Source organism: Bos taurus, chromosome 1 (genome assembly GCF_002263795.3).
Source record: "Bos taurus isolate L1 Dominette 01449 registration number 42190680 breed Hereford chromosome 1, ARS-UCD2.0, whole genome shotgun sequence".
NCBI classification, from domain to species: domain Eukaryota; kingdom Metazoa; phylum Chordata; class Mammalia; order Artiodactyla; family Bovidae; genus Bos; species Bos taurus.
In genome coordinates, this window is record NC_037328.1 from 81,601,903 (window position 1) to 81,618,088 (window position 16,186).

Consider the following 16,186-nt stretch of genomic DNA (forward strand, 5'->3'; position numbering starts at 1 on the left):
AAATCTCTTTGTAATGTCAAACTCATACTACATAACTCAAAATACTTTAAGCTTAGAAAAAGAATCTACAAAGAATCCATTATATTCCAAGATATGTGATAATTCTGTCCACTCACATTTGCTGAAATTAATCTAATCCCTTAGGCCACTTTTACAGATCAAGATGCTAAAGCTGAAACTCCAGTACTTTGGCCACGTCATGCGAAGAGTTGACTCATTGGAAAAGACTCTGATGCTGGGAGGGATTGGGGGCAGGAGGAGAAGGGGAGACGACAGAGGATGAGATGGCTGGGTGGCATCAGTGACTCGATGGACATGAGTCTGAGTGAACTCCGGGAGTTGGTGATGGACAGAGAGGCCTGGCGTGCTGCGATTCACGGGGTCCCAAAGAGTCGGACACGACTGAGCGACTGAACTGAACTGAATGATCAGTGTATCGACCTGCCCTTGGGCCTGATTTCCTTCACACATACATTCCCTAGCCTGGAGAAACTCCTCAAAACAAAACATGCACTCAAGCCTTGAATAACTAAGGTTATTTAAAAACATGCCTCTTATTTGATTAACATAAGAAACACTACCTCTGTAAGTTCAAGAAGATCATCTGTCCTTTTATCCCTCTCTTTGTTTGAGCAATTTTTTTCTTTTGTCTCAAGTATTGACATTTTCCTCCTGAGTAAGCCATTGCTTCCACTACCCAGGCGGAGTCGGGCTGACACTTCTTCAGACAGGTCGGGTTCCAGCTGAAGTCCCCTCCTCTGGTTAAAAAAAATTCCCATATTCTACTGACATGTTTGATATTTGTATATATACACATACATAAAACATGAAATATAAAACAGCACCATTATTTTGAAAGAAAAGAGAATTAGTAAATCCCCAAATGAGTAAAGTACAAAAAGCGTTATCTGCCTGTCCCTACAAGAGGAAATAAAAACTTCAAGACCTAAGGTTCACAAACAAGACACCTCAATTATAAACCATGAAACAGAACATTCATCATTTTCCCAGGAGGTAGCAAGAAAATTTGGAGAAGGCAATGGCAACCACTCCAGTACTCTTGCCTGGAAAATCTCATGGATGGAGGAGCCTGGTAGGCTGCAGTCCATGGGGTCGCTAAGAGTCGGACACAACTGAGAGACTTCACTTTCACTTTTCACTTTCATGCACTGGAGAAGGAAATGGCAACCCACTCCAGTGTTCTTGCCTAGAGAATTCCAGGGACAGAGGAGCCTGGTGGGCTGCTGTCTATGGGGTCGCAGAGTCAGATACGACTGAAGCACCTTAGCCACAGCAGCAGCAAGAAAATTATTTTCACTTATCTCAACTAAAAATAATATAGTCAAAAGATATATTGAAAAACTTTAAAAAAGCAAAATATATGACCCTTAATCCTATCACTCAAAATAAACCACGGGTGGACTTCCGTGGTGATCCAGTGGTTTTAAGAATCCATCTGCCAATGCGTGGGACATGGGTTCGAATTCTGGTTCAGGAAGATCCCACATACCTCAGGGCAGCTAAGCCCCTGTGCCACAACTACTGAGCCCATGCTCCAGAGCCTGTGAGCCACAACTACTGAAGCCCAAGCACCCTAGAGCCTTGCTCGGCAACAGAGAAGCCACCACAATAAGAAGCCTGCACACCAGAGCACCAGAACTAGAGTAGGCCCCGCTCATTACATCTAGAGAAAGCCCACACACAGCAATGAAGACATAGCACAGCTAAAAATAAATAATAAAAATTGTATATTAAAATAAATAAATAAATAAAAATAAACCACTGCTATTTTTATACTAGGTAAACTTGTTCTTAGTATAAAAACAGTGGACTGGTTCAAAACTGGGAAAGGAGTATGTTAAGGCTGTATATTGTCACCCTGCTTATTTAACTTATATGCAGAGTACGTGTGAAATGCTGGGCTCGATGAAGCATAAGCTGGAATCAAGTTTTTGCAGGGAGAAATATCAATAACCTCAGTTATGCAGATGACACCACCCTTATGGCAGAAAGTGAGGAGGAACTGAAGAGCCTCTTGAAGGTGAAAGAGCAGAGTGAAAAAGCTGGCTTAAAACTCAACATTTGTAAGAAGATTTGTAATAGTTTCAAGTAAATATGAAATCTTGAATCTGAAAAGTCCTAAACAAATATTTTCCCTAAAGATGTATGGGCTTCCCTCCCAGGTGGCGCTAGTGATAAAGAACTTGCCTGCCATGCAGGAGACATAAGAGACGCAGATTCAATCCCTGGGTCCAGAAGATCCCCTGGAGGAGGGCATGACAACCCACTCCAGTATTCCTGCCTGGAGAATCCCATGAACAGGGGAGCCTGGTGGGCTACAGTCCATGGGGTCGCAAAGACGCGGACATGACTGAAGCAACTTAGTGCACACAGCACAAAGATGTACGGTTTTAAAAAAAATCTCCAAAAGAAGCCAGGCAACACAGATAAGGGCTGAGATGGAGCCAAGCTGGTCTCTCTCACAAAGGTGGCTACTGCACAGAGATAAAAATCTGGCAACTTAGAAGAAAGCCAAAGGTGTGTATCTTCAATGCTTGCTGCTTTTTCAAGCAAAATAATGGAATTAGAAATTAAAGTAACAAATATCATCTTTCTTATTTTTCATGGGCACCAAAATTTTAATGTAAGTCACGTGAAAGAAGCAAAGGCATAAAATTTAACTGAGGTTTCTACTTACACATTCATTTTCTAGTCTGATTCCAACTGTCTTTTCTGTATCAGAAATTTTCCCCTTTGAACACCTGAGGAAAAAAACTGAGAAATTACAGACTGGATGATTTTAATCTGGTACACATTAAACTAGTTTTAGAAATAAGATTTAATAATTAGTAACAAATATTGCCTTGAGTTTATACAGTCCTCTAAACCAAAAGTTAGCAAAATTTTTCTAAAAAGGATCAGCTCATAAGTATCTTAGGCTTTGCAGGTCTTTTGGTTTCTGTCATATCATCTCAACTTTGTTGTTTTCAAGCAGCCCTACGTAGCATGTAAATGAATGAGCATGACTGTGTCCAATAAAAATGTACTTACAAACAGGTAGACCAGATTTGGTCCATGGGCCACAGTTTACCATACTCTGCTATAAATGGACCAGCAACTAAAATCCTAAGGCACAGAGAACTGCCTTCACTGTTCATATACTTGAGATGCTGATCACTAGGTCACTAGAACTACCCACCACACTCACAGTCTTATCTCAGCAGCACTCACTGATGCCTCCCAACCCCTAACGTCTAGGAGAGAAGGGCACCCTCCCAAGCTAGGGTGGGCATCTTACACAAGAGCTACCTATATACCCACATATGCTGACTGATTGCCAGAGCTGAGGAGAGTTCACAGTTTCACAGATGTGGTTACTCTTAAATACAGTTTATAAAGTAAGAAAATAATGTCAGGGACTTTCCTTGCAGTCCAGTGGTTAAGACTCCACGCTTCCACTGAAGGGGTCACGGGTTCAATACCTGGGTGGGGAAGTAAGATCCCACAAGCCGAGCAGTGCGGCCAAAAAAAGAAAGAAAGAAAATATGTCAAAAGAGAAGTTAGAATAAACCGAACGGTGTACCTCTTTTCACTTCTCACTGAACACAGAGGTCCCCTTGTTTCAACAACTCTATCTGTGAGAATGGTAAAAAAAAAAAAAGTGTTTCCTTTGTTAATCAATCATATAGCTAGCATTTCACCTTAGTCTCCAAAGTATGAAAATACTCATTTACACTGAAATGCTAAAATGGATTCCAAAGAGATTAGTGTTTATACAAATTAAGTTGCTAAAAAATGCTGCATAAATCTCTTTCTCCTTTACATATAATCTTTAGTGTAAACCGGCTAACATCTGCTTATTTAGTAAGCTATCACTTAGTGTTATTTAGTGAATAGCAAGTGGAAAAAAACAAGGATATTAATATAGGAATACAACAAAACTAATTTTAGGCTCACAAAATATATGCTACAATATAGGAGCTAGGAAAAATAAGAGGTTATTTTATAGATCAGCTTTAACTTGAAATAGTTTTCTTACTAAATTACTAGTACTGGGTAAGTCAACAGCCTGGGGTCTGACAATGTTTTAAAGTTTGGTACACCATCTTTCAATAGTATTACATTTTTCAATTTTATATGCTTTTGAACTAAGTTCAACATATTAAGGGTATTAAGATAGGGCTAAATCTGGGAACTCACATTGCTTTGGAACAAACTGAGTTGTTTTGACTCCATGACTTTGCTCTTCCCCCCAGCCTTTGGTCTTTAATGTGTCCATCTGACTTCTTTGAGAACTTAGAAACACAAAAAGTGAAGATCAGATATAAAAGGAAAATCTATCGTAAGTATTCACTGTCTCTACCTGGCAAACTTCTCTAGACAAGAGTTACTGATTACCCTGAAATGTCAACTCACAAGAGAGAGATCACAATATAGTATCATCTGAGACCAGGATAAAAGGAGTCTGATCCTGATTCTAATATTCCAGCCAAGATACCTAACCTCCAGTTTCTCTACCATAAAACTGGATGTTTTCAATTCCCAAAGCCACCTTGACTGAAAAATCTCAGAATGATAATACCCAAGTTAAAAAATGAAAGATTTTAAATGATATACTGAAATGCATCCCAAAACAACACATTAAAAGCCGAATGACAAAACCAATAGTTCATCCTGCTGCTTCCAACAGTGGGTAGTCAAAATGGAAAAAAACAGGAACATTTTGACTGACTAAACTGAGCATTGTTTTGAAGTTCACAACTAAAGTTAAAATTTCCAAATAATCCCTTGTTATTTCTGCAATCAACAAGCTAGATAGTCTTGTGACTTTTTCAACTTATTGTTACATAATCTCTGGGATCCCCCTCTGTGTATTCTCACACCACTTACTAGAATTATCAAGTAGACCTCAATCCTGAGCTCACATAATCTTTGTCCCCTTTCTACAGAGAAATAAAAGGCCAGACATCAATTCCTTGTACCATTCTCAACTATTTTGTGGACTCAGCACATTTAAGTAACATGTAGTCTTACAAGGAACATTTCTTATGACTTGGGGTGACTTTAATCTTATCTGTAGAGTAGAGAGTTTCCAACTGTGCTAAGATCCATCCACTAAGATGCCTTAGGGACAATGTGTCTTTAGAGGCAGTGGTGGGAGGAATAAGGGGAGGTAAGGGAGGAAAAGGCAGGGGAGAAGAGGAGGAGAAAGGAAGACAGAGATTGTGAGAAATGTGTGTGTTAGGGAGGCTGAAAAAACACTCTGCTCCCTGGGAATCCAACTTCAACCAATGATTTCACTTTTCTATATCAGAGTTTCATGTAACAGTTCACTTGAACAAAGGACTCTAAAGGAAACAGAAAATTATATTTTGTAAAACCACTGTTCTATATAATCCATCACTAGATACAATGTTCAAATTATAGGGCTCCTGCTTTCAGTATTAATCTCTTTTTTCAACAAGCCTTTCCCAACAATCCCCTCTACAAAAATAAGAAAAAAAGTTGTCTGGCAAAGCATTTATCTTGTTAGCTCATCTTTACCTTTGATGAGTTGAAGTTATAGGAGAAACACAATTTCCATGACCACCTTCTTTAAGTCGCTCCAATAACCTCTGGTATTTCTCTCTTTCTTCTTTTTGAACACCCTAAGTAAAACAAAGCATTTAGGTAACTACTAGCACATCAAACCTATAATTAAATCATAAACAAAGACTAAGAGGTCAAACACAGCTTATGAATGTTTCATTCACCAGCACATTCCTTTTTTTATCTCAGTGTTCTTTTAACTCCTTTGATTTTACTTACCAATTTTATAACTTGAAAAGAGAAAGCCCCCCAAAATCTGGCCCCTTTTGAAACACTGTATTAACAAATGGGAACTGTTGGTGAGCTATTCACTTCAGCCCATTTCACTCATTTATATTATTTGCTGGACCCTGATAGCATGTGAGTTTTTGACAGTGGAACTAGGTTAACCATAAAAAAAAACTCAGCACAAATAATCCACTTGCACATTCAGAACATTCAACTTCCAAAATGGAACTGGTCTTACCAAAGACACCACTGACCCTCTATGGCCAGATCTAACAGACACTCTTTCAGCCCTTCTGTCACTTGACCTCTCCAGCTCTTCACCTTGCCACCCTCACCTTGCCTTCCTGGACAATAAATTCTCCTGATCTCTTGAAGACTATCTTTTCAGTCTCCAGTAAAGATTATTTCTTCTTCCTGCCTTTAACTGTTGATGGTTCTGCAGATTATCTCTTCTCACACTACATTCTCTGAGTAATCTCTTCAACTCCCTTGATTTATCCAACACCAATATGCAGAAGATTCATAAATGTGTCCCTAGCCCTGCCGCCTTCTCAAAACTCCCATCACGCATATCCAGGAGTCTAAGGGATATGTCTGCTTGCATGTTTCACAAGCACTTTAAACTTCCAAAACTGAAGTGATCATCTTCCCCTAAATACCTAGGGTATCTTGGCATAAACTTATCCAAGATTGAAATCTGGGACTCAGGTTCTTCCATCTAAACTTATATCACACTTAACCAGTAAATAAGTTCTTGATAATATTACCTCGCAATATTTCTAGAATACAGCCTGTATATCCCCATATATATCTTCTCAGTCCCCGAATTCTCATCTGCTGCTGCTGCTGCTGCATCGCTTCAATCGTGTCTGACTCTGTGCGACCCCACAGACGGCAGCCCACCAGGAGGAGATATTAAAGCACTTTAATACCTTTCCTTAAAACCCCCTCCAGGGCTGCAGTCCATTGCTTTTGCTGCCTACATTTTTTCTGACTACATTATACAATTTAATGTATAAGCTCCTAGAGAACAGAGACAATATTTTATTCAATTTTGAACTGCTGGGACCCAAGTAAGTATTTCTTTGATGAACTAAATTAAGTGGTTGAGAAAACCATTTAGCAAATTACAATAGGTAATGGTCTAGGGGAAATGCCAGAGACAGGAATAGTTCTAAATTCTCCCAAAGTAAGTGAAGACTTCGAGAAGGAAAGGAAGATTGCTGATGAACACATCACACTAAGTGCCCTGAAAACCTAAGGACAAAACAGACATGTACACCATTTACATTCCTTACTTAATCACAGTTATTACAGCTTATGAAAGAAACAAGTTAGAATAATTCAGGCATCTAAAACAAAGAAATCTATAATCATATCTTTTCCTAACATGATTACTTTTCCTTTCTTTTACCTGAAAACTGACTAAATTACAATACGTATAGAATATCTCTAGAAAGATACATAGAAGTATCAAACAGAAGCCAGATACAGGAGGGAGAGTGGGAAATTTACAGTCCCTGTACATCCTTTTGAATGGATCCTTATTATCTTTTGAATTTTGTACCACAGAATATATATTATTTATTGCCACCGACCCCCAATTCCTAAAATTACTTTAGCGAGATCACGCTAAAAGGGCTTACCTCCTCCACAGTACAATGAGGACGCCTCAGACCCTTGCCACCCTCTTCAGAAATCATCTCTGTTACAACCTGCTCCTGAGGCCTCCACATTAAAGAACTCTCTGGATTGCCTTTGTTGTGGCGACGGCCACCTGGTCTTCTAGTATAGCCTTCTGAGCTCAAAGCAAAACTGAGAAAAATAAGAAAAGAAAAAACAGTTACTCCCAAGCTGCTTAAATTACTGGAGTTTAAGCTCCAGGCCATCCTGTGATTAAGCTGACTCAGGTTAAGCTTGCTCCTGACAACTACCATTCACAAAAATCAGGTCTCTGGAGTAGAGGGCACCACAAAATTCTGTGATAGAATATCTATTAAATGTAAATGTCTACTAAAACTAAGATGAACCACCAGGGCTGCCACATGAAAGCCTCTGCCCTCTTCCTCATGCCCAGTTTTCCAACTCCAAATCTGGCTTCAGCTCCCTATTACACTACCCTCCTCTGGTACTGCACTTTTCCTATAGTCATTTGGCACCACTGCAATTAAGTATTGGTGTGATTGTTTAATGTCTGCAACCCACACTCAAGTTTAAACTCCATGAAGACAGAGATTTCATCCTTTCACCACTGTATCCTGGTACCTGAGCTAAGTCAAAAGGCACTCCATCAGTGTCTGCTGAATAGCAAACTAATGAACAATAAATTAATAAATGCTAAAGAATCAGAAGCCATGAAACCCCCACCTAGTCACTGTTGCTGCTTGCCTCTCCTGACATTACCAATAACGGAACAAACTGACATCATGTCACTCCTGATATGGTATTTAACAAAGGACACAAGGACCTCCTTGGCAGTCCAATGGTTAAGACACCGAGCTCCCACTGCAAGGGGCGTAGGCTTGATCCCTGGATGGGGAACTAAGATCCCACATGCTTGATGGCAGGGCCAAAAAAAAAGAAAGGACACTATATCACGTAGGCAGTATCTTTACCAAAAAAATTTGCATGATCTTAAACAAATCATGAGAAAATGTCGCTTTGTACACTTTAAAAATATTCATGCTATTACAAAGTGAGACGAGGGGTTGTTCTAGATTAAAGGAGATCAAAGAGACATGAAAATTAAATATAATACATGATCCTGCCCTGAATTGTGGGCCAGAAAAAATAATCTCTGTAATAGAGAAATTTAAATAAGATTATATAATAGTATTACATCAATGTTAAATTTTCTGATTTTGGTAATCTAGGATTATATAAGTGAATGTCCTCATTCTTAGAAATAAACAGTCAAGTACTTATGATTAAAGGGGTGTGAGTCTAAGATGTACTCTCAAATGAATCAGCAAAAAACATTATGTACATATAACACAGAATGATAAAGCAAACTGGCAGAATGGTAACAACTGGTGGGTCTAGGTCAAATCTATTCACCTACAGAGTTTCAGAATACATGAAGCTAAAACTAACATAACTGGATAGGAGAAATAATCAAGTCCACAATTACAGCACAAAACATCAACACTATATTCATCAATCATCAAAAAAGTAGACAGAAAATCAGTAAACATTATCAGCAAATAACTGATATTTATAGAACACTCCACCAACAGTAGCACAATACACATTCTTCTCAATGCACACTGAATAACACCCAAACTACATACTCTTGTACATAAACAAATGTTAACAAATTTATTTTTATTGTTCATATTTTGGCTGCACTGTACAGCATGCAGGATCTTAGTTTCCCAACCAGGGATTGAACCCATGCCGCCTGCAGTGGAAGTACAGAGTTTTAATCACTGGACTGTCAGGGAAGTCCCAAATGTTAAAACATTTAAGAGAACTGACATCATACTAAGTATATTCTCTGACCATATGAAATTATGCTAGAAATCAATAACAGAAAATATCTGAAAAGGCCCAAACATGTGGAAATTAAACAATTCTAAATAATTAAACTTTTAAACTTCTAAATAATCACAGGTTAAAGAGGAAGAGTACAAATGAAGAGTAAAATGAGGAGTATAGGCCTGCTGTTTTGTAGAATTAACTTTAATTTCAGCTTAACCAGTTTTCTTGTAATTACATTCAGATTATTGATCTTTGCAGGAATACTACAGTAGGTGATGATGTCTTGCTCAGTGCAATGTATCTGGAGGCCAAGACGTCAGTCTGCCCACAGTAGGTGATTTAAACTTTGTTCTTTTGGTTGTGGTGTCAGGCAGGTTTCTCCATCGAACTTTTACTTACTACTTCCAGCTCAACTGATGATCCCTGTATAAATCAGTTATTACTGTGATAGTTACAAGATGGTGATTTTCTAATTCCATCATTCCTTCTATCCTTAATAGTTAGCATCCAACTTAAAGGTCTTTTCCTCTCACATTATGTATTTATTTATTAACACATCTATATTCCTGTCGAATAAAGATGAAATGAATAAAATTTGATGTTTAACTGTCCCTAAATTTTGAAGCATCCTTTAATTGCTAGCACAAGATGTTCCATGATCATTTTTTACTATCTTTCCTAACAGACCCAGGTATCAAACCTGGGTCTCCTTCACTGCAGGCAGATGCTTTACCATCTGAGCCACTAGGGAAGCCTCCTAACCCTATAATTAGCCATTTATCCAAGTCCAGGGAGCCTTACTTTTTAAAGTTAGTGTCTCATTTTCAAACATGAGTGGATAGCCAGGGATTATCAAGTATTTGAATAAGAAAAGGTAAGACCAAAATAAACCAAAGGAGGAATTCAAAGGAAGCAGGCAAAACAAGGAGAAGTAATTGTAAAATAATGAACAGCTTAAAAAGATAAAAGTTACTGCATCTCTGTAATAAGAACCCAATGCTTGGAGAAAGAAAAAGTCATGGGGAGTACGGAGGGGGAGGATGCTTACAAATTAAAAACTATGAAGCCAAAAATATATATACGCATATATGTATATGTATATACATATGTATATATTTTTAAATAAAAGATCTTTTTTAAAAGGGCAAGGATAACAACAAAAGAGAATATATAGAAAAATTATATCAATCCAGGAGGTCCAATATCCAAGCAACAGAAATTCTAGAAAGTCAGAACATAAAAAGGAGAAGAAAATTACTAATAAAATAATAATAGTTCATAGCATACATGATTTCTGCACTGTTCTGTATGCTTATTATTCTTCAAAAAAAGTTTATGAGTGACAATTCTTTTTAAAAGGGGAATTCCCTGACAGTCCAGTGATTAAGATGCCGTGCTTTCACTGTCGAGGGCCTGGGTTTGAGCCCTGGTTGGGGAACTAAGGTCCCACAAGCTGCACAGCATGCCCACAAATAAAAATTAAAATAATTTAAAAAAAAAGTTTTTCAAAAGTATATAAGCATATGATACAGTAGAAAAGAGTAACCTGTACTTGAGTACAAGTCTCTCATCAGCTATATGATTATTTGGCAAGTTACTAACCACAAAGTACTTATTTACTAAGATTACACAATAGAATAAAAGCGAAAATGCCCAGCAAGAATGAGCACTTAAAAATTACCAAGTTTCCATTTACAGAAGGGCAGAATTAATGCTTACCCTAAGGAAGGCAGGACTCTGCGTGGCTGATCTCGAGTTACTGTCACTCTGATCTTTGGATAGTCACTTATTCCATTAGGAGATTTATTACCTATTTTTAAAAACCATTTGTAATTGTAAAAGAAAAACACAAAGAAACCTGTGAACAGTATGCATTAGAAAAGAAAATCCATAAGCAGTCTATACAGTAGAACTAAATAATTTTTTTTTTCAAATTCTGTTATTATCTAGCACAAATTCTGTAAAAGTTAAAGGAAAAGCAATAGCGTTTAATCTGTCTTTGCTCTCAGGTAGGCAGTAATAATTCACAGGAAAGCTTTACTAGTTTTGCTTGCTGGGGCTAACAAGAGGCATGAGGAACTTAAAGATTATAAACTCTTTGTAATCTAGTCAAATTGAGTAAATTTTTTAAATTGTTTCTTCTTCTCAAGAAAACAGAAGTATTTTTAAATGAAAATCTGCTATGTTACTACATTTACCAGAAGTTTCCAATACCTGTGCGATGGTCACTATACTTCAGCCACATTTTCTGCTGGAGCTACTACAGGGCCTTGGAGTGCAAAGAGATTAAAGCTGAACTTGTTTAAGTCAGTAGCAGCAAAACTTAAACTGACCTGCATTCATTTGTTTGGAAAGCCTGACTTGAATCGGTGTTCAATCCTGTGGGGTTCTGTGTGTGTGCTTAGTGGCTCAGGCATGTCTGACTCTTTGTGACCCCATGGACTATAGCCTGCCGGGCTCAGGATTCACCAGGCAAGAACACTGGAGTGGGTTGCCATGCCCTCCTCCAGGGGATCTTCCCAACCCAGGGATCCAACCCAGATGTCCCGCATTGTAGGCGGAGTTGTTGGGATTCTTTAAATATTAAATAAACAAAGAAAAAATAAAAAGAAAAAAAAGAAAAAGAAAAAATTCCCAAAAACACGTCCAAGAGTTACAGATTAGAGACTGTGGATTTCTTTACGAAAGAAATCTGCTCTAGGAATACCTGTGCTTCTCTCAATAGGCTCTGCATACCCACAGAAACATAGTGCTAGTACTTCAGACACGAGGTAAATCTGGTATCTCCTCTATATGTCAATTTTCTGAATGCACAATTTCTCTAAAAGCTTTTTCCCTCTTTCTTTCAAACTGTTCAAGCCTATCTGTGTAGCACAGATCACAGTCATCTTCAGGACTCTGTCTTCCTATTTTTTCCTGTCAGGGAATTTTATATCATATATAAAATAATTACAATTCAGTTTGGGGGTCTCAGAATGATACAGAGATTCCTAATCCACAAAACTATGAGAACTGGGAACCTCAGGTTACTCCCCAATCAGATGATGTCCCTCAAAGGCAAGGTTTTATTATTTTGCTATTTTATTGTTGTTTTGTTACTTTGCTATTAAAGTTTTACTATTGTTATTTTGTTACTAAAGGTTTTATTATTTTGTTATTCCTGATAATTTAGCAGAGTGCCTAACATAAAGTAAGCGCTCAGGTAACATTGTTTTTGTTTTGTTTTTTCTTTTTAATGAATAAGCCCTGATCTAAGTCACATTAAAGACACTGATAAAGCAAATAGGAATCATAACAGTAAATTCAAAGACAATACTAAAGGAAAGCTATTGGCTTTTTAGAATGGTAGAGACTATGTCTATGCTTTCATCCAAAGCCAAATCAGTGTTTTCCTTTCATATTCCCAAAACTCAGAGAAAAGAAGTGGGAGGAGGAAGGGGAAACAGAAATATTTTTGACCACCTTACCCAGTTTTAGCATGTTGTTCCAGGATCCAGAATCGTTCAGTTCAGAAGATGAAGAGTTTGAAAACACCTTGAAATCAAAAAAATCACCTCTGTAATAACTCTTAGAATTTAAATAAGTTTTCATATGAAAAAAAAAAATCACTCTGCTGGTAATGATTTAGTTACCTCACAGAAGAAATTTCATCAATTATACCAAAAGTTTAATTTGTCAAGACTCACAAAATGACATAAAAACTAACAACTGAAGATTCTTCACACATACTTAAATGAAAAAGCAGATGTAGAGTTGACCCTTGGTCAACAGAGTCTGAACTGTGTGGATACAATTAAATGCGGATTTTTTCAATAGTAAATACTAAAGCATTACATGATTACCAGTTGGTAATCCATGGATGCGAGACTTTAGATATGGCAGAACCATGGATCTGGAAGGCCAACTACTGAATTTTTGACTATGTGGAGAGGTGGGGCCCATAACCCAAGCATTCTTCAGGGGTCAACTCTATTAGTAATTAGGCTCTTTATAAATATTTTTTAGATCTATAATCTCTTAACCTTTAATTATTTCATTTCTATATAAAGGCTAATTAAGACATGAACATTTCAGAAAGAAGTCATTCTACACATTAATTCCTAAAAAGAGAATATTTCTAAAATTTAACTTCAATGATTAAGTACAAAGACTAGTAGCTCCAATGAAACCTTATCCTCACTGACCTCTCCTGAAGGGACCACATTCCGTGTTCCATTACAAGCAGAAGTTACCATGGGCTTTGTGGTCAGCTGGAATGGAAATCCAAACAAGCTGGCAGCATTGTACAGACTGGTTTTCACTTGATGAATAAAGCAATCTGGAAAGTGTAATATAGATTACATATACATGTAACTATAGAGTAATTAAGCTTCAAGCAAAAGAAAAATTATATCTTAGAAAAGGCCTCTCTCAATTTTTATTAGTAGTCCTGTCTTCAACCACTGAGAGAAAAAAGTAACTGCAAAAATAATTTTTCTCATATCTGAATATCTGCAATTTCAGCATTGTGACTTTGGAGTTTTTAAGTAAAGTATCTGGGAGGCTACAAAAGCATGAAATCACCACCTAGCAAATTACATACCAATTCACACACACAATAAAGGCCATAAATGACAACTTTCAAGCAATGAGTTCCCCAGAATATATACTGTAAAATAAATCTTTCCTAGAGAGATAAGGGTCTAAGTTAGACAAGGTGGAGCATATAGCTACTAGGTATAGCAGAATTCTACAGGAAGCACTACCATTAACTCACTGATTTGTCCTTACTTTTCAGGCAAGTACCAATACAGCTGACCTAAACAACAACTTACCTAGTGCCTATTTTATCTTGGCTACATTCAGGATAGAACTTAGTGAAGTATAAGATATGTGGTTCCTAGACATCCATGATGGAAACAAGGCTAGCCTATACTGGAGAAGATGTGTTGAAAGACCTCAGACTCATCCCTCCTTGTCACCAAAAATAAAGATTACAAACTAAGTAAATAAATAAGGGTGGAGGGGATAGATTTCAATGCTTTCCCCACTTCCTCCCTTTAGCTCACTATCCCTTTCTCACCTCCTACACTGCTGACTTGTTTTTTACAGTTCCTTTTCTATTTCCTAATTAATGGTGTTCTAAAGCACTAGCCTGAGTGCTTTAGAACCACATTCTGCTTCACAGGAAAACAGCCTGAAAGTGAAACGGTGGCTTTTAAGCATCAAGCACTCCAGAACATACAAGATATAAAACACTTTCCAGAAAAATAAATGAATAATTTAAACAACAGGAAAGGTGTGCTAAATGGGTAAAGCAGAATCCAATTTTAAGTAATCTGTCACTACAGAATAGTTAGAAGTACCAAATTTTGCAAATGTCTTCTCATTTTAGGAATAGGAAAGAATTTCAGGTTAACCCTCTAATAATGTTGAGGGATAACACACTCTCCTGAGCTTTAAGTGGGAGAAAAAGGACTTCAGGAATTGGCACTTACCATCCAGACCTCAAAGGGCAGGAGGTACTCTTAACATAAATAGTGGGCACAAAATGTACTGTTGTATTTTCCTACAAATTTTGTCAAAATCTGAATGTACTCCAAAATTATATCAAAAGATTTCATATATTAAAAAAAAAGAGAACAAGGTTAGAAGGTCCACTTCATCTGTAAAATGAAGATGAGACCATCTTATTTTGCTGAGACTACACTACATAGACCTCTTTGAATCCCTTTCAACTGTAAGATCGAGTCTGCAATTCTAAGCTCCTCCTTATTTTCATCCTTCCTTTTCTTCTCTCCAAAGCAACCAATAGATTCATACTGTCTGATATAGTAGCCAGTATCCACAAGTGGCTACCTAAGTTTAAATTCAATTAAAACTGAGTCAGTTCCTCAGTTGCATAGCCCCACTTGAGGTGCTTAATAGCCATCAATGCAGAGAGTGGCCAGGACTGCTAGAGACCTTTCCAAGCTGTGCCAGTAAGTATTGTCTCTGTTATCCACTGCTTCCCCCTTGGGAAGTTCCCTTCTATAGTTTCTAGTTAGAAATCTTTATATTTTGTGGAAATCAAGGAAGGAGGGAACTTTAACATAGAAGTCCAAGATAACTGCCAAAATTATTGCAGGAACCTTCTCTATATCACTATCAAATCTTTAACCATATACAGTTGTTTATTTATATTTTTCTATAAAATTGACTTTTTTTTTTTGGCTAAACAAAACTGATTCTTTCTTTTCTTTGGCTAAACAAATATATTTATAAAAGGTTACTTTATATTGCTACCATTAATGTAAAGAAACCTCACTTGCCTTATGAGGAAATGAAAACACAATATTAAGTTCTAGATGGGCCTGTTAAAAAAGAGACAATTAGGTGGCGCTAGAATCCCAGAGACGGGGGAGCCTGGTGGGCTGCTGTCTATGGGGTCGCACAGAGACGGACAAGGACTGAAGCGACTTAGCAGCAGCAGCAGCAGCAGTGGTAAAGAACTCGCCTGCCAATGCAGGAGACCCCTGAGGGGAAGATCCCCTGGAGGAAGTCTTGGCAACCCACTCCAGTATTCTTGCCTGGAAAATCCCTTGGACAGAAAAGCCTGGTGGGCTACAGATATAGGGTCAAAAAGAGTCAGATATGACTCAAGCAACTTGGCACGCATGCAACATGTATTACCCAAGTTTTAAATACATGGTAGCATTAAATTAACATGTTTTCTGCTTAAAATAATCAGAAATTAAAATAACTGAAAAAAGATGCAATATTTTTATTAATATGAATAGTTTATAACATAATTCAGATGTTACTTAATGCTATGAATGTTGGATCTCCTACAATCATTTTGTGAATTATTAGCTATCCTATGTTTTGGGAATACTGTCCTAATGAATTCAGTATAAATTCCTGTCAAAGT

The 16,186-nt window shown here is 37.5% G+C and overlaps 1 protein-coding gene across 4 annotated transcripts in view; it reads right to left on the bottom strand.

Annotated features, from left to right (window-relative positions):
- SENP2 (SUMO specific peptidase 2) overlaps positions 1-16,186 on the bottom strand; it is a 35,035-nt gene that overhangs the window by 15,625 nt on the left and 3,224 nt on the right. For 2 of the 4 annotated variants that reach the window (XM_059885927.1, XM_059885929.1), the window contains exons 3-11: positions 13,482-13,615; positions 12,765-12,831; positions 11,017-11,107; positions 7,464-7,632; positions 5,545-5,648; positions 4,201-4,295; positions 3,424-3,482; positions 2,699-2,761; positions 582-758 (exon numbers count right to left, since the gene is read on the bottom strand). In XM_059885927.1, the coding sequence (XP_059741910.1) occupies positions 582-758; positions 2,699-2,761; positions 3,424-3,482; positions 4,201-4,295; positions 5,545-5,648; positions 7,464-7,632; positions 11,017-11,107; positions 12,765-12,831; positions 13,482-13,615 (959 nt within the window). Of the gene's footprint in view, positions 1-581; positions 759-2,698; positions 2,763-3,423; positions 3,483-3,583; positions 3,636-4,200; positions 4,296-5,544; positions 5,649-7,463; positions 7,633-11,016; positions 11,108-12,764; positions 12,832-13,481; positions 13,616-16,186 lie in introns of all 4 variants that reach the window. The other 2 variants (XM_015471928.3, NM_001191360.2) reach the window with 1 other exon arrangement.